This window comes from Vicia villosa, unplaced genomic scaffold, assembly GCF_029867415.1.
Source record: "Vicia villosa cultivar HV-30 ecotype Madison, WI unplaced genomic scaffold, Vvil1.0 ctg.002988F_1_1, whole genome shotgun sequence".
Classification (NCBI taxonomy): domain Eukaryota; kingdom Viridiplantae; phylum Streptophyta; class Magnoliopsida; order Fabales; family Fabaceae; genus Vicia; species Vicia villosa.
In genome coordinates, this window is record NW_026706084.1 from 168,053 (window position 1) to 188,928 (window position 20,876).

At 36.5% G+C, this 20,876-nt stretch overlaps 1 protein-coding gene and 1 non-coding gene across 2 annotated transcripts; both read right to left on the reverse strand.

Moving 5' to 3' along the window:
- TRNAQ-CUG (transfer RNA glutamine (anticodon CUG)) lies at positions 1 to 72 on the reverse strand. The gene has a single exon. It is a non-coding gene; the product is annotated as a tRNA-Gln (tRNA).
- Positions 73 to 2,807: 2,735 nt separating this feature from the next.
- On the reverse strand, positions 2,808 to 20,463 carry LOC131640177 (uncharacterized). Its single transcript, XM_058910585.1, has 3 exons — positions 20,077 to 20,463; positions 19,737 to 19,826; positions 2,808 to 3,023 (listed from the first exon to the last, which is right to left on the reverse strand). Exons 1-3 carry the CDS (start codon positions 20,461 to 20,463, stop codon positions 2,808 to 2,810), a joined length of 693 nt encoding a protein of 230 aa, XP_058766568.1.
- Positions 20,464 to 20,876: the final 413 nt, after the last annotated feature.

Sequence of the window (20,876 nt, forward strand, 5' to 3'; positions counted from 1 at the left end):
AGGTTCCACCGAGACTTGAACTCAGGTTACTGGATTCAGAGTCCAATGTCCTAACCACTAGACCATGGAACCTTGTTAATTTTCAACAATTAATTTATTTATTAAAAAAAATAAACATTATGGCTTTAATAAGTAAAAAACATATTTTAATAAAAAAACTAAAACTAATGTTTGTCATCAAAGAAATGTTCCATAATATTATCTAGATACAAATTTATTGTGTTTTAATATTTAAATTTAGGGTTAAATATGTTTTTATTCTTATAAATATCTTAAATTTTATTTTTAGTCCCTATTAAAAAAATGACATATTTTAGTTCCTATAAAATTTTTATGCATGCAGTTTTAATCTCTGCTATTTTAAAAATTTTTAAAATTGTTTAATTATCCTTAAACTTTTTAATTTTTGAATAATTTTTTTCATACGTGTTTAGAATACTATAAAATATTTCTTTACTAAATTATTGAATTTTTTAAAATAAGAAGAATTAAATATAATTTTTTTAAATTTTAAAAGATAATGATAAAAGTAATGCAAATCCCGACTTAAAAATCAAATTTTGAGTTGCATTTTTTCGATGAACTCTTTATAACGTTCTAAACATGTCTGTAAAATAATCATTAAAAAATACACATTGGTTTAACAGTAGGGATTAAAACTACATGCATAATAATTTTGTAGAGACCAAAACATGTCATTTTTTTTAATATGGACCAAAAACAAAATTTGATAATTTTATTAGGACCAAAAACATATTTAACCTTTTTTTACAGGAAAACTATTTCATTAAAAGACCACCAAGGGGCAAACAGAAACAGAATTACAATTAGAGGGCATTTCAAGCCAAGTTCTCGAACCCAAACATATTCCAAACCAACAAGGTTGTGAGCATCATTGTTAAAGGATCTACTAATAAAAACAACAGAAGCAAACTTGAAATTTCTAAGCAAAGTTTGACAGTCAATAATTAAATGATCAATATCAGCCAACATCGAAACCGAATTTATGCAATCCATAACTGCCAATGCATGCACCTTGAGATCTCTCGCAACTTGCAAGCTCCAACGAATGGCCAAAGTCTCCGCCGTCGCAGGGTTAGCAGACAAATTTTCCTGCTTGCACGCCGCCAACACAACACTACCAGCCTGGTTTCTAAGCAGGCACCCGAAGGAAACGAAACCTCCATCGAAACAGCCGACATCTACTTGCAGGGTACAGACCTCCGAGTCTAAAGGAGGCTCCAACATGTTAGGAATAGGAATCTTAGCTTTGACACAAGGGTTGGACTAATTAAATTCCATCACAGTATCCATAGCCTCCTCCGCAAGAAGCCTCAGATCCATAGGCTTTTGCTGGTACAACAGGAGATTCCTGGCCTTCCATAAATGCCACAAAAGTGTGCACTTAAGCTGGCCACCAACCAAATCAGGATCCTCAAGACAGCATGACAGCCAGCTGTTCAGATCATAATTTATAGGCAGCCGCAAACTGTAACAAGACGAGAAGAACACGGACCTGGCATATTCGCATTACAAAAAGAGGTGTTGTGCTGTCTCGGGAGCCGCTTGGTAAAAAGAGCAAGAAGTATCCAATGAAATGCTCTTCTTGTGGAGATTTAACTTTGTAGGGAGAATATTCCTTGCAAGTCGCCACAGAAAATTACGAACTCGAGGATGTAAATGGGACTACCATATTTTTTGCCAAAGTTTATGATGATAAACACTAGAGGGGCCTGGAACTTTGCTACACTTGTCATGCATCAGCCGGTGGTAGGCAGATTTAACCGAGTAAGTTTCGTTTTTCTCAAAATTCCAAATTCGCTCATCAATAGGGCTACAAAAAGAGAGAGGTAAATCTAAGACTTGGCTCACCTCGGAATGAACAAAGATCTCCTAAACCAAAGAAACCCGCCAGCATCTCAGCTCCGGATCAATCAGACAACTAACTATCGCATCAGATGGCAATACTTGAATAGGACTCTGGACTTTGAAATTGAACTTTTGGGGCAGCCATATATGAACCTTCTCGCCGTTACCAATCCTCCATCTGGCTCCGGAATTGACAGTATCGCAAGCAGTAAGAATGCTTCTCCAAGCGTCGCTTGGGGCAAACCCAACCGCAGCATCAGAAATATCACACCTGGGGTGGTACTTGCTTTTGAGATCTTTGGAAAGAAGTGATGATTCTCCTGTCAGAAGCCTCCAGTATTGCTTTCCTAACATGCTAGTATTAAAGCTGTTAATCTCTTTGAACCTCATACCCCATTCTTTTTGGATCCAGACAATCTTTTCCAACTAAGCCAATAAATTTTCTGAGCCCCATTCTTTGTGCCCCACCAGAATTTAGCAAACAAGGATTCAATTTCATAACAGGTACCCTCCGGCAATTTGTAATAACTCATCACATAGTTCGAGATTGCCTGAGCAATAGACTTGATTAAAACTTCCTTCCCTGCCCTCGAGAGGAACTTCTCCTTTCAACCCTTCATCTTTTTCCACACCCTCTCAACCACCATGGAAAAAAATCTTCTTTTTTGATCTACCAAAAATCACCGGAAGCCCTAGATACTTGGAATGACGGTCTACAGTCTTTACACACATCCTGTTACGAATCAAAGTTATATCCTCCTCTCGCACATTTTGATTGAAAGAGACTTCTGATTTCTCTAAATTAACAAGCTGCCCCGAAGAGTCTTGATAGGTCTTGAGGATTGCCATAACACGATCTGCTTCTAAAGAATTTCCACGGGTAAATAGCAGACTGTCATCGGCGAAAAACAGGTGGGAGATGCCAGGGGCTTTACAAACTACTTGAATGCCATGATCAATAGAATTAAGCCACCAGAACGATCCTTACTAGACCCATTATAGTCAATAGCATAGCCAAACTCAAAGCCGCTTTTAAATTGAATATTACCAAGATCATCTTTCTTTAATCGGGTTTCCATGAGGAAAACTGCACTGGAATTCTCTAAACGGATGAGCCTTAACAAGGCTCGAACTGCACGGGGCTCCATAACCCCCTACATATTTAACCTTAAAATTTATATAACTTTATAACATTTAAGTCTTAACTTACCTTTCTATCTAACAATGTAACTAATATCCACTTTTATAATTGTGTGAAACCAATTTTGTATCAACTTCTTTAGTGAGATATTCTTCATATGTTCCAATATTATTTTTGTTATCATTTCAAAATATCACTATTGACTTCATGCTTTAAATTTTTTCTAGGTTAAAAAAAAACTCCAAAGATATCTTACAATAATATTTCAATCGTAAAAGTTACAATTATATTTTTTGATGTATTTCATTTTAAATATTTTGTTTTACGCGTTATATTTGAGATGTAAAGATCATTTCATAAATCAACATTAAATTTAACTTTTTCAATTATAGTGTTTTTCATTACAATTCATTAAATTTTTTTGTTTAAGATCTTATTTATCTAGATAAGTAAAAAGCGAGTAACGATTTCTTTCCAAAAAGTTCATCCTCATATTTGTAATAATTTTTTTTTTCATTTTTCTTCCATATTATTTTTAAACTATCATTATTTGTAATGACATTTCAACAAATAATTTAAAAAATAAATAAACTTTCTCGTGCAAAAGCACGAGTCATCTACTGGTTCTAGTACGTACCATGTGCAAAACTCAATGGAACATTCGAAATAGACCCCAAAAAAGTGACTGAGCCTAGTTGGATGGTGTAATACGGTGAACTGACTTTTTTGAAATGTTGCGGATAGCAAGAGTCGCCACCGACTTTTATTTTATCCAATTTTAGGAAAGGCTAAAAGAACAGGAAAAGACCTTTTTAAAAAGATTTTGAGTTCGGGGGGTAAGTTATACAAAGGGAAGGTTTAAAAAGCACCCTTTGCATCCATGGTCTTCCATGGGCTCTTAATTGCTTAGCTCACTTTGAAAATGTTTGAATTTGTTTGAAAAAGCAGGGTGTGAATAGAAATTTGAATAAGAACTTTAGCTTGTAAATAAGCGTAGTCTTTTTGAAAGTATTCTTTGAAAAGAAGTGGGAAAATATTTTGATTTGAATTTTGAATTTGAAATTAGAGCAAGCAATTAGTAGCAACTACCCTAAGTTTGAAAAATCGTTCTTTTAGCTTTTCAGGGCGAAAGGGTCTATCCATACCATGAGGGGGCAAGAAGTCTTTCAATTGGATATTAAGGGTCATCGAGAATAATCGTTCGCCATAAGACTGTCCCATGCCATAAAGAGGGCAGGTAGTCTAAGGGAAGGATATAATAGTCATTTTGTTTTTTAGGCATCATGCGAGGATACCTTAGCAATTGGGACAATTTTCTTTATAAGGCAACCTCGAGGGAGTTTCCATAACTTTTAAGGCAACATTGCTTTAGGTATCCTCGGAATCGAGGGACTTGACTATTTTAAGGCAACAAAATTAAGGCAACAATATAAGGCAACAGGCAACCAGAGGGATTACCCTAAAGGTGTGTGTGTGGCACAATCAAGTGGTTACTTCAGATATTTATCTTATAATTAGTGAGCTAATTTATTTTAATTATCTTGCACTCCCTAGGGTTACTAACGGGTTACTAACCACAACAGAAAAATAAAGGCAGAACTTAAAAGTTCCTACGCTATTACAATAAACACCTGCGGGAAAAGGGAAAGGCAGAAAATAATAGAGGGCAATAATTAATTTGTGTATATTGAATGCCTTGATCTTCCTCAAACCCTTGATCAATCTGAAAATTAAAAGAAAAAAATAATAGGGGGTTAGTGTATTGATTATTCGAGGCAAACCCTATTTTGGGCAAAAGGCAAAGACTAAAATAATAATTAAATAAAATAAAATAAAATAAAATAAGATTTTGGCCACTTAGCTCTGATGGGATGTAGTCGGAGGATCGTGGCTAACCCTGAAAAGTGAAGAAGAGAAAGGGAAAGAATTGGGCGCGAAAATAATAAGGCAAAAATAAAGCAAGATATTTAAAGCAGAAATTAAATAAAAGCAAAAACAAAAATAAAAAATTAAAATGGTATTTAAACCAAGAAAGAGTTAAAAAAACTTAGCTTTTTAGTGACTAAGGCGCGTTGTCGGAGGATTTTGATTAAACCTGAAAGTTGGGCACAAAGAGGAGAAATTGTGAGTGCATTAAAATTCCCAACAGTAATAATTTAGGCAAGAGATGGCAAGGTAAAAGGCAAACCCCAAAACAGTGATTAGTTATCATGCTAACATCAGGGTTTAGGCACAAAATAAATTTAATTAACCAAAATTAAATTATTATAATAAATATTAAAAAAACCTTAATTTAATTTAATTATTATTGTAAAAGAAATTTTGATATTACGAGAAAAACAAGTTTCCGATTAAATAAAAATAATTTATTTAAATAACATAAATTAACAAAAGAAAAATAAAAGAAAAAAAGAAAATAAACAAATAAATAAATAAATAAATAAAGATTTATGTAATTAATTAAAAAAAGAAAAAAAAAGAAGAAAAAAAAATAAAATAAAATTTAGATGAACTTAGCTATGATCAGATGAGGTTGCTTGGTGAGGGTGCACCATGGGGAGCATCTTCTAAAACCCTTGGATCTGGACACATGGGCATCTACGGAGGAAATTGAGGGTGCATTGTGGTCTCGAGGGAGCTTGGCGCGCTGGATCTATAAATCAATAATTCTCAAAATATTAATGTCCTCACACGGGTTTGAACCCAGGACATGGAGCTTTAATACACACCTCTATGACCACTTGTGCTGTTTATCTCGTTTGTCAGTATAATAGAATATAATATATATAAAAACAAAAACATAGAACTTAATGGAAAAGTAAACGTGGGGGCCAGAGAAAGTTGACCGTCCAATCAGGCTGAAGGGATTATTTTGACTCGCTGACCCTCCATTCACGAGCTCCCACGCGTGATTCACGATCCCAATGCACTATTCATCATCTTCCATGTTTAAACCTCAAGAAATTTGCTACGAATTGGCTTCCAATTCGCTTCGGCCCTGTACCTATTTTCGTAGCAAATTCTGGCATTCTTAAAAACCTGCAAAAGCATGATTAACAATAACAAAAGCAACCCAGATCGTATGAGTAATCCATTACGAGTCGAATGGTGCCATTATTACGATCAAAAACCTCCTGTAAGCATGAGAACGAAGGTGCACTTCGTTAATGCCCTAACAATGGTGCTTCAAGATCTGGACCCTGCATCTTACATGTAGCACGTGAAGATTGCTCTAAACATCATCATGACCACGTATGTATGGTTAGTTTGCATTGATAATCCATAAATCATGACATACTAATTTGAAGAATGTGAATAAATGTGATGAACAAGATGCCATGTTATACACGTTATGAGGCTAGGTTGAGAATGCGTTCTTACCTTACTTTACCTGAGAAGTGGTTTGAGACGGTTTGTTGGACTTGAATATGGCTGCAACAAGGAATAAGGGTTTTGCAACTTTCCTTGAAGATTCGACAATTTTGAACCCTTGTTTTCTCTTCAATTTTCGTCCCCCTCCTCATTAGGATTAATGTGTATATATATTAGAGACATTAGGTCAAGTTTGTGGGCTTGGACTTTAGGTTATGAAGAGAAACGAAATTTCATAAGAAAACCATGTATTTTCTTTCTAAATTTGGATAGTTTCTTCTCATGACCATGCAACGAACTTTGGACTCTCTTCTATGATTATTTGGGCCCATGGATGATTAAAAGTAAAGCCATATGATTTAATCATATTATTTTCATATTTTATTCAATAAATTTGGCTTTTAAATGAATAAAAACTCAAATTAATTAAATAAAAATCATAAAAATAAGTGGTAATACTTATGGATCCTCATTCATGCTATGGAAGTGTTTGTAATTCAACTCTTAGGCCCATTAACCTAAAACATCAAAAATTATTCATTTTGCCCTTTGTGCATTTTCTCAAAATCGCTTAACTTGCGCGAGCCATAACTCCTTCATTTTTTATTGTATGGAAGTGTTCTTGAGCTTTTTAGAAAGATTAGAGTGTCCTCTAAATGATGCTTTTGGTTTCATCTCAATTAAATATTCCATACTCGAGTTATGAGCTTTGACCCAAAAGGTGTTTTCGTTGACTTTTTGGAGGACCTGTAATGTATCGGCTCAAATCTCCCAAATGGTGCATTTCTGGCCTTGGCTTGTGAGAGACAAAGTTGTAGAGAACTCAATTTCCTTCAAAATGAGATTTGGATGGAAATTTTATGATGTTCCATGTGGAAGTTATGGCTGGTCAAAGTTCAGTTGACTTTCTCCTATGAAAACCCTAATTTAGAAACTTTTGAATTTGTCGATTTCTGATCTTTCCTTGATGAACCATGATCAATTTTTGATCAAATGGTGAATGATACTTCAATATGAGGATGTTGATAAAAAATCAGGAGTTTTGACTGTGGTTTGACCGTAGTTTGACTTTTTGGTCAACTAGTCGTCTATTGATCATTTGAGTAGTTGACTGAGCAATCTTTGGATTTGAAGCTTGTAATTTGTCATGGAGATACTATGAGTCATATGAGAGGCCATGGGATCCATTTGAGGCATCAGAGATTGATTTCTCTTTGAGAAGAACAAAACCCTAGTTGGAGAGTAGTTGATTGGGAGAGTGTTCATGCAATTAAGTCTTGTGCTTCTGACATTCAGCTGAGCCTGAATATAAAAATATGGTGGGCAAATTTTGGGGTATGACAGTTGCCCCTGTTCAATCTTCTTATACCTGAGGGTGTAGATTGGCTTGTGTGCCTGTCGGAATTTGAAGGTAGAAGAGGATTGAACACTAGAATACCCAGGAATTTGCCCTAGCTGAAGTAGGGACTTTTGTCGGAGATGGGCTTGAAGATGCCATCCAGGTGTTTGGAAAAGATGTATGATTGAGATGGGCTTAAAGATGCCATCCAGCTTGATAGACTTGAGAGTCAGAATATGTCGTACGTTAAACTATATCCGAGCTCGAAGTATTGAGAAGTGTTTGTTGGAGATGGGCTTAAAGATGCCATCTGGATGTTGGGAGTGTGAAGTGAATTAATTGTAGTGAATCTAATGTCATGACTCTATTGTCGTAGTGTCGTGACTTGATTGTCGTGACTTCATTGTCATGATTGTTCCTGAACTGAATACCGGGATTAGATATGTGACTCAATCGTCGTGACTCCATTGTCGTGGCTCGTTTGTTGTGATTCCATTAGGGTGACTCAGTTGTCGAGATTCCATTGTCGTGACTCAGTTGTCGTGATTCCTTCATCGTGACTCAGTTGTCGTGATTCCATCATCGTGACTCAGTTGTCGTGACTTCATTGTCGTGACTCAGTTGTCGTGATTCCATTATCGTGACTCAGTTGTCGTGATTCCATTATCGTGACTCAGTTGTCGTGATTCCATTATCGTGACTCAGTTGTCGTGATTCCTTCATCGTGACTCAGTTGTCGTGATTCCATCATCGTGACTCAGTTGTCGTGATTCCTTCATCGTGACTCAGTTGTCGTGATTCCATCATCGTGACTCAGTTGTCGTGATTCCATTATCGTGACTCAGTTGTCGTGACTTCATTGTCGTGACTCAGTTGTCGTGATTCCATTATCGTGACTCAGTTGTCGTGATTCCATTATCGTGACTCAGTTGTCGTGGTCTTTTCTGAATTGAATGTCATGATTAAATCTTTGAATGTTGATCGTGTCAGTACCGTTCGTAGTAACTGAATTAGACCTTGGAAGATTGGAGATTTTGTTCATTTGTTTGTACCTGTATCCTGCAATAGGTACAGTTAGTCTTTATGCATTGTCATGATGCATGTATTATGAGTTTCTAAAAATAAATGAGAAACTTGCATATGAGGTAATGTATGCAATGTATGAATATGTTTATGATATATGATGTCAGAATATGATTTGTCCTTGATCGAGAAAATAAATCTCTGTATCATTGTGATTTTGATATCTGATCTTGTTTTTGAAGATGCTCAGCTGGGGATTTATGATTTTGCTTGGGGATGACCAGTAACTTGATGTACCCTGACTGGGGATGAAAGACATTAATAAACCATGTTTAAGAAGAGAAGAAGGTCGGGGAACCGACGGTGTCAAAGATGTGAACTCTGTTGAGGAGCTATGTTTTTTGTTGGACGAGAGCATTTGAAGATATCTTCTTTAATAATTACTCTGTGGGATATGATCTTGTGAAACCAGCTCTGTGGGGAGTCATGGGTGTCTTGAAAGTTGCCCCCAGTATTATAGTAACTATCATTCCTGGATTTGATTAGGACGCACCTCTGAATATTGATCAAGATATCTACCTGGACTTGCATAGATTTCCCCCTGCTGGTAGGAACTCTGGAAAGATTCGTCTCGCGAGGACTTTATGAGATGTGCACTATGGGCGACATGCCCCTAGTAATCATAAACTTAGGATGATGCTTCTTCCTGATCGGGAAATAGTTTGAAATCCACTTGTGGTGCATGCCTTTGACTTTTTGGCATTTAAGAGATTCTTCGAATCTTGACTTGATTGCCCCAGATTGATTGGGCAAAGCGGGCCATGCCCCTTGTATACGTAGAGACATTGCTTCTTGGAGGAATATTGTCTGTCGGGATAACTTTCAGTCATTAGTTGTACCACTGTGCAAATTCAGTCTGATGCTAACATTTGAAATTATGTAGCAGAATTCGTTTAATAATGAATTCATGAGATGCAATGCATACATTTGTCTTGAGTTTTTGAAAAACGTTAAAACAGGAGATGTAAAAGCGCGATGTTTGTAAAAACATGATATTTGTAACAACGTGATGTTTGTAAAAACGTGATATCAACTCGGCATTTGTGGTAAACCTTAAGGAGTCAGGATACCTTTTTGATGACAGTATGCTTTCGAACTAACCATGCTTCAATTAGGACTTTCAAGGGTTGTAACGTGGCTTGGTTCACAGTTTTAAGAAACAAAGGATAATAGCTCAAAAATTTATTTATACCCATCCCAATCTTCGTGATGTTCTTCGATCCTACGCTCAGTTATCTTTGCGTTTCAGCTTTAGCAGATCTTGACGTATTGATATTTGATGGTGGTTGAAGTACCAAAAGTTTATTTGGACAGTCAGTCATCCTTTTTGGTCGAGTATTTGTAGTGACCTCTTTTTTTTCGACTTTGATTTTTGTTATCCCTAACTTTTGCCTGAACTGTTCATTTTGTGATTACAGTCAGCAGGATGTTTTTAGTTCTTGATAAGTTTCCTTCATATGTTTTGACTTAACATTTTTTCTTCTTTTTTCTTTTATGGATATTGACTGCCTGACTTGAGAATTACGGGAATCCATCATTACTGGTGTAAAGCATCTGGTATAACTGAGTTAACTGAGTAACTATCCTGCCCCAGGTTATGATTAAGGGATTGATTTGTATGAGAAAGAAACTTCTACTTCTTAGGCTCAAAGGGGTTAACGAGGGATTAACATCCTTATATCTCCACTGTTTAGGAATTGAAACAATGCCTGTACATCGTCAGCATAGTCTGTTCAAAAGCATACTGTATGAGGTTGCGGTATCGTTTTCGTCATCCTCCCTTAAAAGACTTACAGCTTAGCAGGAGTTGAGTATTACAAAACATATGCAGATTAAAGACATAATTTAAAAGGAGTGATAGCGAAATAATTTATTCAAGACAATCATATGCAATGCACTGATGATGATTATTAAAACAGATAATGTCTATCATAATTCAAATGTTTAAACAAACAAAATAGAAGTTGCAAATGAAAAGTAAAACTAATGATCTAAAAGTTCATCCTTCTAGCCATCCACAGCATTAGCAGTCACATTAGAAGTCTCAGGAGGATCAAATTCAATTTCCCCAGCATCGATCATATCTTGGATCTTGTTCCTCAATGTCCAGCAGCTATTCGTATCATGACCAGGACTATCGAAGTGATATGCACACCTCACATTAGGATTATAGCTTCGAGCAGAAGTACTAGGATTCTTAGGGGGATCCTTTAAAGTGATCAATTCTGACTTCAACAGGTGTTGTAATGCTTGAGCCAGTGACATATTGATCTTTGTGAACTGGCGCCTAGGCGCGTCTTGCTTGTTTTGACGACCTTTTTGAGGTGCCGGTGTGGATATTAGAACTGCCCCAACAGATTGGTCATGGTTATTCTTTTTCTGACCATATACCTCGTTTGACTCTAACTTCCCATTGAAATGTTTCTTTGTAGCACCTGAGGACGTAGCAGCTTGAATCTTACCGCTTCAGATGCCATTCTCGACGCGTTCCCCATTCAGTATAAGCTCAGTGAATCCAGATGATGAGCTTCCCAGCAAATGACTATAGAAAGGGCCAGTTAGTGTACTCATAAACATATCTACCAACTCTCTGTCAGCCAAGGAAGGTTTGACTCTTCCAGCTAAGTCTCTCCATTTCTGAGCATATTCTTTGAAGCTTTCATTAGGGCCCATAGACATGCTTTGTAGTTGCATGCGGGTTGGTGCGAGATCAGAATTGTATTGATATTGCTTATAGAAGGCAACAACCAAGTCTTCCCAAGTGCGGATATTGGTACCCTCCAGTCGATAGTACCATTCGAGTTGAGTTCCAGACAAACTCTCTTGGAAGAAGTGGATCCACAACTTTTTATCAGCAGTATGAGGTTGAATCTTCCTCACATATGATCTTAAATGCAGCTTAGGACAAGAGACTCCGTCATATTTAGCAAAGGTCGGAACCTTGAACTTCGGAGGGATTACAACTCCAGAGATGAGTCCTAGTTCCTCAAAATCCAACCCAGGTACCTTCTGGATCTCAATGGCTTTCATACGTTCTTCAAGCAGCTTGTATTTGTCGTCTGGATGTTCGTCCTCGTGGTAATAGTCTTCTTCTTCAGAGGGCTTGGCAGTATCATGGTTGCTTTTTGCCTCAGTCTTGATACTAGCATCATCATCTTGCTCATCTTCGTCACTGTCTTCAGAGGCTTCGGCATCCCTGAGTTGCAAGATCGGTCTAAGCCTTTTTCTTAGAATCTTCTTGCCTTTCTTCTTCTTATTCTTGGTAAGGAGTGCTTTCAGTTCATCTTGCCCCTTGGACAAGTTCAGGATCAGATCTTGAAATTGGGCGTTCTGAGCTTGAAGGTCTTTGACTGATTGCTCGAGATTCATGATGCTGAAATAAACAGCGAGGAGGTGAGAAACCTGTGGTGGAAACCTGTGATGCAATGTTATGAATGCAGATGCAACATTTTCAAGGATCTTTAGAAAATTTAGTTAGCAAATTTAGAAAATGGTTTGGTTGCGTCTTTGTTTGAAGAACTTTGATTCTTGGGTGTTCTTCTCTGGGAATCGAGCTCACCATATCCAGTGGGTCATAGCCCCTGATTCGAGATACCTCTGAATTTGAAGGTACATGGCTAGAGGAAAATAAATCCTCTTGCCCCTTGATAGGTGTTGAGCCTTTGAATTGGAAGGTATGTGGCTAGAGGAAAATAAATCCTCTTGCCCCTTGATTAGGAATTCAATTCTTAATAGGAGTACCTGAAATTGTGCGCCCTAAATCCCTAAGATCCTTGAAAGGGTTAGTTAAATCATGTTATGCTTATGATGTCATGATGTCATGAATGTTATGCGAATGCAGTTCATTAGGCACAGCGTGAAATAGTAAGGGCAAACAAGTCCTTTAGCAAAACCTGCAAGGAAACAAAGGTTAGTAGCACACACAAACAAGTCACACAAGTGTCCTTAGGTTTAGAGGCTTGCATGAAGTTCGTAGGTAAGTACCCTCCCCACTGAAGTTTAGTTGGTTCAACCTGTCCTATATAAAGATCGGGTTCTAGGGAGCTCATATCATTGACCTTTCTCGAAGGCGCTTATCTCAGTTCGGCAATCGAATCACCAACCGAGAAGGTCCTGAAAGTCCAGTCCATATGAGTGTAGCTTCGAGTATCAACCAACTTCGGTCGTAACCAAAGCCAGCTATCTCGCTACTTTCTAATAGGCCAAAGTCAAGTTCAACTAGGGTTCTAGGGGCAAATTAGTGCTTAATGACACCACGCAGCAGCCAAGTGTTTCCTCGAGTCGGATCCCAAGGAACACCAGGACAAACCAATGTGTCACACTAACGATGGCCACCATATCAACCACATCAGTATACGTTGTGCAGTCTCCTTGGTCTCATGCCATTTACCTAAGGTACTCAGATCCGGGTTATGATCTTTCACACAAGTAATATTCCCAAAACAGCCTTTAAAAATAAAGCAAACAAATCAAACAATTTTAAAGTGAATCCTAAGCTTTAAGGTAACCCCTCTTTTAATTCGAAAGAATCCCCAGCAGAGTCGCCAATTCTGTAATACGGTGAACTGACTTTTTTGAAATGTTGCGGATAGCAAGAGTCGCCACCGACTTTTATTTTATCCAATTTTAGGAAAGGCTAAAAGAACAGGAAAAGACCTTTTTAAAAAGATTTTGAGTTCGGGGGGTAAGTTATACAAAGGGAAGGTTTAAAAAGCACCCTTTGCATCCATGGTTTTCCATGGGCTCTTAATTGCTTAGCTCACTTTGAAAATGTTTGAATTTGTTTGAAAAAGCAGGGTGTGAATAGATATTTGAATAAGAACTTTAGCTTGTAAATAAGCGTAGTCTTTTTGAAAGTATTCTTTGAAAAGAAGTGGGAAAATATTTTGATTTGAATTTTGAATTTGAAATTAGAGCAAGCAATTAGTAGCAACTACCCTAAGTTTGAAAAATTGTTCTTTTAGCTTTTCAGGGCGAAAGGGTCTATCCATACCATGAGGGGGCAGGAAGTCTTTGAATTGGATATTAAGGGTCATCGAGAATAATCGTTCGCCATAAGACTGTCCCATGCCATAAAGAGGGCATGTAGTCTAAGGGAAGGATATAATAGTCATTTTGTTTTTTAGGCATCATGCGAGGATACCTTAGCAATTGGGACAATTTTCTTTATAAGGCAACCTCGAGGGAGTTTCCATAACTTTTAAGGCAACATTGCTTTAGGTATCCTCGGAATCGAGGGACTTGACTATTTTAAGGCAACAAAATTAAGGCAACAGGCAACCAGAGGGATTACCCTAAAGGTGTGTGTGTGGCACAATCAAGTGGTTACTTCAGATATTTATCTTATAATTAGTGAGCTAATTTATTTTAATTATCTTGCACTCCCTAGGGTTACTAACCACAACAGAAAAATAAAGGCAGAACTTAAAAGTTCCTACGCTATTACAATAAACACCTGCGGGAAAGGGGAAAGGCAGAAAATAATAGAGGGTAATAATTAATTTGTGTATATTGAATGCCTTGATCTTCCTCAAACCCTTGATCAATCTGAAAATTAAAAGAAAAAAATAATAGGGGGTTAGTGTATTGATTATTCGAGGCAAACCCTATTTTGGGCAAAAGGCAAAGAGTAAAATAATAATAAAATAAAATAAAATAAAATAAGATTTTGGCCACTTAGCTCTGATGGGATGTAGTCGGAGGATCGTGGCTAACCCTGAAAAGTGAAGAAGAGAAAGGGAAAGAATTGGGCGCGAAAATAATAAGGCAAAAATAAAGCAAGATATTTAAAGCAGAAATTAAATAAAAGCAAAAACAAAAATAAAAAATTAAAATGGTATTTAAACCAAGAAAGAGTTAAAAAAACTTAGCTTTTTAGTGACTAAGGCGCGTTGTCGGAGGATTTTGATTAAACCTGAAAGTTGGGCACAAAGAGGAGAAATTGTGAGTGCATTAAAATTCCCAACAGTAATAATTTAGGCAAGAGATGGCAAGGTAAAAGGTAAACCCCAAAACAGTGATTAGTTATCATGCTAACATCAGGGTTTAGGCACAAAATAAATTTAATTAACCAAAATTAAATTATTATAATAAATATTAAAAAAACCTTAATTTAATTTAATTATTATTGTAAAAGAAATTTTGATATTACGAGAAAAACAAGTTTCCGATTAAATAAAAATAATTTATTTAAATAACATAAATTAACAAAAGAAAAATAAAAGAAAAAAAGAAAATAAACAAATAAATAAATAAATAAAGATTTATGTAATTAATTAAAAAAAGAAAAAAAAAAGAAGAAAATAAAATAAAATAAAATTTAGATGAACTTAGCTATGATCAGATGAGGTTGCTTGGTGAGGGTGCACCATGGGGAGCATCTTCTAAAACCCTTGGATCTGGACATATGGGCATCTACGGAGGAAATTGAGGGTGCATTGTGGTCTCGAGGGAGCTTGGCGCGCTGGATCTATAAATCAATAATTCTCAAAATATTAATGTCCTCACACGGGTTTGAACCCAGGACATGGAGCTTTAATACACACCTCTATGACCACTTGTGCTGTTTATCTCGTTTGTCAGTATAATAGAATATAATATATATAAAAACAAAAACATAGAACTTAATGGAAAAGTAAACGTGGGGGCCAGAGAAGGTTGACCGTCCAATCAGGCTGAAGGGATTATTTTGACTCGCTGACCCTCCATTCACGAGCTCCCACGCGTGATTCACGATCCCAATGCACTATTCATCATCTTCCATGTTTAAACCTCGAGAAATTTGCTACGAATTAGCTTCCAATTCGCTTCGGCCCTGTACCTATTTTCGTAGCAAATTCTAGCATTCTTAAAAACCTGCAAAAGCATGATTAACAATAACAAAAGCAACCCAGATCGTATGAGTAATCCATTACGAGTCGAATGGTGCCATTATTACGATCAAAAACCTCCTGTAAGCATGAGAACGAAGGTGCACTTCGTTAATGCCCTAACAATGGTGCTTCAAGATCTGGACCCTGCATCTTACATGTAGCACGTGAAGATTGCTCTAAACATCATCATGACCACGTATGTATGGTTAGTTTGCATTGATAATCCATAAATCATGACATACTAATTTGAAGAATGTGAATAAATGTGATGAACAAGATGCCATGTTATACACGTTATGAGGCTAGGTTGAGAATGCGTTCTTACCTTACTTTACCTGAGAAGTGGTTTGAGACGGTTTGTTGGACTTGAATATGGCTGCAACAAGGAATAAGGGTTTTGCAACTTTCCTTGAAGATTCGACAATTTTGAACCCTTGTTTTCTCTTCAATTTTCGTCCCCCTCCTCATTAGGATTAATGTGTATATATATTAGAGACATTAGGTCAAGTTTGTGGGCTTGGACTTTAGGTTATGAAGAGAAACGAAATTTCATAAGAAAACCATGTATTTTCTTTCTAAATTTGGATAGTTTCTTCTCATGACCATGCAACGAACTTTGGACTCTCTTCTATGATTATTTGGGCCCATGGATGATTAAAAGTAAAGCCATATGATTTAATCATATTATTTTCATATTTTATTCAATAAATTTGGCTTTTAAATGAATAAAAACTCAAATTAATTAAATAAAAATCATAAAAATAAGTGGTAATACTTATGGATCCTCATTCATGCTATGGAAGTGTTTGTAATTCAACTCTTAGGCCCATTAACCTAAAACATCAAAAATTATTCATTTTGCCCTTTGTGCATTTTCTCAAAATCGCTTAACTTGCGCGAGCCATAACTCCTTCATTTTTTATTGTATGGAAGTGTTCTTGAGCTTTTTAGAAAGATTAGAGTGTCCTCTAAATGATGCTTTTGGTTTCATCTCAATTAAATATTCCATACTCGAGTTATGAGCTTTGACCCAAAAGGTGTTTTCGTTGACTTTTTGGAGGACCTGTAATGTATCGGCTCAAATCTCCCAAATGGTGCATTTCTGGCCTTGGCTTGTGAGAGACAAAGTTGTAGAGAACTCAATTTCCTTCAAAATGAGATTTGGATGGAAATTTTATGATGTTCCATGTGGAAGTTATGGCTGGTCAAAGTTCAGTTGACTTTCTCCTATGAAAACCCTAATTTAGAAACTTTTGAATTTGTCGATTTCTGATCTTTCCTTGATGAACCATGATCAATTTTTGATCAAATGGTGAATGATACTTAAATATGAGGATGTTGACAAAAAAATCAGGAGTTTTGACTGTGGTTTGACCGTAGTTTGACTTTTTGGTCAACTAGTCGTCTATTGATCATTTGAGTAGTTGACTGAGCAATCTTTGGATTTGAAGCTTGTAATTTGTCATGGAGATACTATGAGTCATATGAGAGGCCATGGGATCCATTTGAGGCATCAGAGATTGATTTCTCTTTGAGAAGAACAAAACCCTAGTTGGAGAGTAGTTGATTAGGAGAGTGTTCATGCAATTAAGTCTTGTGCTTCTGACATTCAGCTGAGCCTGAATATAAAAATATGGTGGGCAAATTTTGGGGTATGACAGATGGAAATATTTGTCTCCAAGTGAATTATCTACACATTATAGGAACTTCTCATTTATGCATTTCTCTTATGTTTTAGATTCTTCTAGTGCTTACATTGGGTGTCCTTGTTTCACATGTGATTTGACCATTTTTCCTACTTTTAAGAAACAAAAATGAATAAAGAAGAACAAAATCCACGAATATTTTCTTTTCTGAGGAGAGTTGATTCCTTCTTAATTTGGATATCAACTACCATCATATATGTATTATTGGTTCTTTCATTTTTCCTTATATGCCTCTTAAATCTACCTAAAAATGGAAGAAACCCTCGTTCAATTACATGATCAGTTTTCCAAACTCACTGAACATGTGGATGAGTTCCACTCATACCAGCAATTTCCCGGTACCTCCACACCTCCACCAATAACCCAAAATTTCATTAAAACACCACAAAATTTCCTTTCCACTATTGATAACTCTAATTTGCTTCAAACATGGCAACACAAATTATTTATTAAGGAAGTTTTCAAGTGCTTCTCAATAATACTTGACTATATCATCTCTTTTAACACTTATAGAAGAAGCATGACAATTTATTTGAGGTGTTCCTATGGATAACCCTAATGCGGAAATGGGAATCCGACATAAGGTGCGTCCTTAATTTAAATTATGTGATTTTTTTACTTTGGGAAATAACTCCTTATTCCTGATAGGAGTGACATTTAAGAGGTATTGCTTCATGAGTTCCATTGATCTCTATTGTGAGTTCATTTTGGAGTCAAGGCTACCTTATCTTGCTTAGTAGCTTATTTTTACTAGCCTAATACGCACAAAAGTGTTAAGGCTATCTTAATTGGATTAAAAAACATATTATCGAAATGATTTTGAAAGAAAATACATAAATTCCTATGAAATTTTTTTTCTTAGACTTCTATGATTATTTTTTATGAAAAATCGATGCTACATTGACTCAAATTTAAATTTTATGCATCTATGTCGAATAATTGTAAATTCAATCACATGTATCTGAAATTTAAGTTACTACATATAAAAAATATTTTGAATGTCCTAAAATGTATATTAGTTTTGAGAAGGATATTATATTAATAAGAGAATTAATGGTTCTCAAAATCTGATTACACAATGAAACGAGGAAAGTCCCGCTAAAAAGAAAGAGATTACAAACCAATTAGCGTTACGAAAGAAATAATCAAGGGTCTTTGTTAAATTCGTAAAAACTACAAATGGGGTGAGTAATATCTTCTATAAAAGCTCACTTCCAAACCAAAGACTTGATGCTCCAAACCGTATTATCCACATTCCAAACTTCACTCCGAAAACAAACCCCATTCCTATATAGCCAAAGAGTCCATAAAATTGCTAACCACACAACTCCTACTTTACCTTCTTTAATTTTCTTTTTTTTACAAAAGAACCAATCCATAAAACAAAAAAAACAAAAAACAATTTTCCTCCAATCTCCCTACCGGTTTTCTGATTCAAATAGCAAACTCATTCCAAACCGCCTTAAACGAAATGCAATTGAAGAAAGAGTGATCCCGGCTTTCCGGAATACAACCATAAAAAACACACTTGGCGTTATCTACCGATAAAGATATGCCTCTAAGTAAAAGTAAATCCTTAGCCTCTAAGTAAAAGTCTATTTACAAGGAGTCTCCATCCAAACGCCTTAATTTTGTACTAAACTTTCACTTTCCACACCAAGCCTAACACAACATCTTGCTTATTAAAAGGACCAAAAGGGATACGCAAACCAGCATAGAAATTGTAACAAGAAGCGAAAAAAAACCACCATCCAAAGCAATGCTCCACACCACTTCATCTCCCCCCTCACGAAGCACCTCACGCCCATCTAAGGAGGCACGAAAAGAAGCGTGATCTGACACGAGGCTAGGCTCGGTTAAATCCAAAAAATTAATCCCAAAATTCACCCATTTCCAAACACCATTCTCCCATCCACTCATACTCGCCACCGCCACCATTTTCAAACTAGAATACTCGTATAAATTCGGGAATTCCTCCTTCAAGCAAAACAACTCCATCCACCTAGCTTCCCAAACATGGGTAGAATAACCATTCTCAATATTAAACCGACAATGAGACACCAAAGGATCACCAACCAAAGATTTTCAAATGGAAATTAAATCCTTCCACCAATACGAAGAAATAGAAAAAGAAGAAGATAAAGGAGTAAAAGATAAAGGAAACATGCCTCCACAAAAAGTCTTCATGGATAAATCGCCATATCGAGCTTTTGACAATTTGAACCAAAGATAATCACCTCCTATTTAAGAATTCTCCATCTCCTTTTATTAAGAAGCGTTAAATTGAAATCCGCGATGTTTTTAATTCCAAGCCCCCCTTTTTCAAACGGAAGACAAACAATCTTCCAACTCACCCAATGAATCCTCCTCTTATCCTCCACCCCGCCATCCCACAAGAAATTATCTTGAATTCTAGATAATTCCTTAACCACCGAAACCGGCATCTTATAAAAAGACATAATGAAAATAGAGGGCAAACTAAGAACCGATTTCAAAAGAGTAATCCTACCGCCCAAGCTAAGAAAAAGGTTCTTCCAACTCGAAAGTCGCTTCTTCATCTTGGTCACAAGAGGAAGCCAAGACGAAACCTTCCTCGGATTACACCCGATATCAATACCGAGAAAATAAAAATTACCCTTTTTCCACCTTGCAAGAAAAAACAAAAGAAGCTGCGTCCAAGAAATTATTACTAACATTAAAACCAATCAATTTACTCTTGTGATGATTTATGCCAAGACCCGAAACAAGTTCAAACGCTCTAAGCACCGCCTTAAGAGCCCACACATGCCTCCTAGAATCTTCCCCAAGTATAAGAGTATCAACCGCAAATTGAAGAATATCAACCACACAACTCCCATTAATCTCGAAACCTTTATAATCACCATTCTCCAAAGATTTCCTCACTAAACCCGCAAGACCCTCTACCACCAAAACAAAGAGAAAAGGGGATAAGGGGTCACCTTGCCTCAAACCTTTCTCCACCACGAAGTCCTTAGACGGACTTCCATTAACCAAAACGGACATCTTACTTTGAAAATCCAAAATATCCATCCATCTCTTCCACAACAAACCAAATCCCATTCTATCCAACATGTACCTTAGAAAATTCCAAGACACTTTATCATACGCCTTCTCAAAATCCACCTTGAATAAAAGACACCCCCTCTTTCTTAGAAAAATCCACAACCTCATTTGCTATCAAAACCCCATCGAGAAGTTGTCTACCCGGCACAAAAGCACTTTGACACGGAGAAATAATCGCATGTTACACCTTTTTCAGTCTTCCCGCCAAGAGCTTAGAAATGACCTTATACATACAACCCACCAAACAAATTGGCCTATAATCATCTAACGAAACCGAATTTGAAGCTTTAGGAACCAAATTCAAAAAAGTTGTAGTTATCGCCTTAGAAATAACGCCCCCTGTATGAAAATAATTGAAGAACCGCACAAAATCTTCCTTAAGAAAATACCAACACTTTTTAATAAATAAA

Bases quoted from the DNA above. Each gene is read 5' to 3' on its own strand.
- LOC131640177 (XM_058910585.1), bottom strand. From the start codon at position 20,463: ATGGGATTTGGTTTGTTGTGGAAGAGATGGATGGATATTTTGGATTTT. The intron at 19,827-20,076 runs GTTAGTAATAAT...TCTTTTTATAAG, and splicing joins GTAAATTGATTGGTTTTAAT to ATGCCGGTTTCGGTGGTTAA. The intron at 3,024-19,736 runs GTGAGTTGGAAG...TTAAATATGTAG, and splicing joins ATAAGAGGAGGATTCATTGG to GGGGTTATGGAGCCCCGTGC.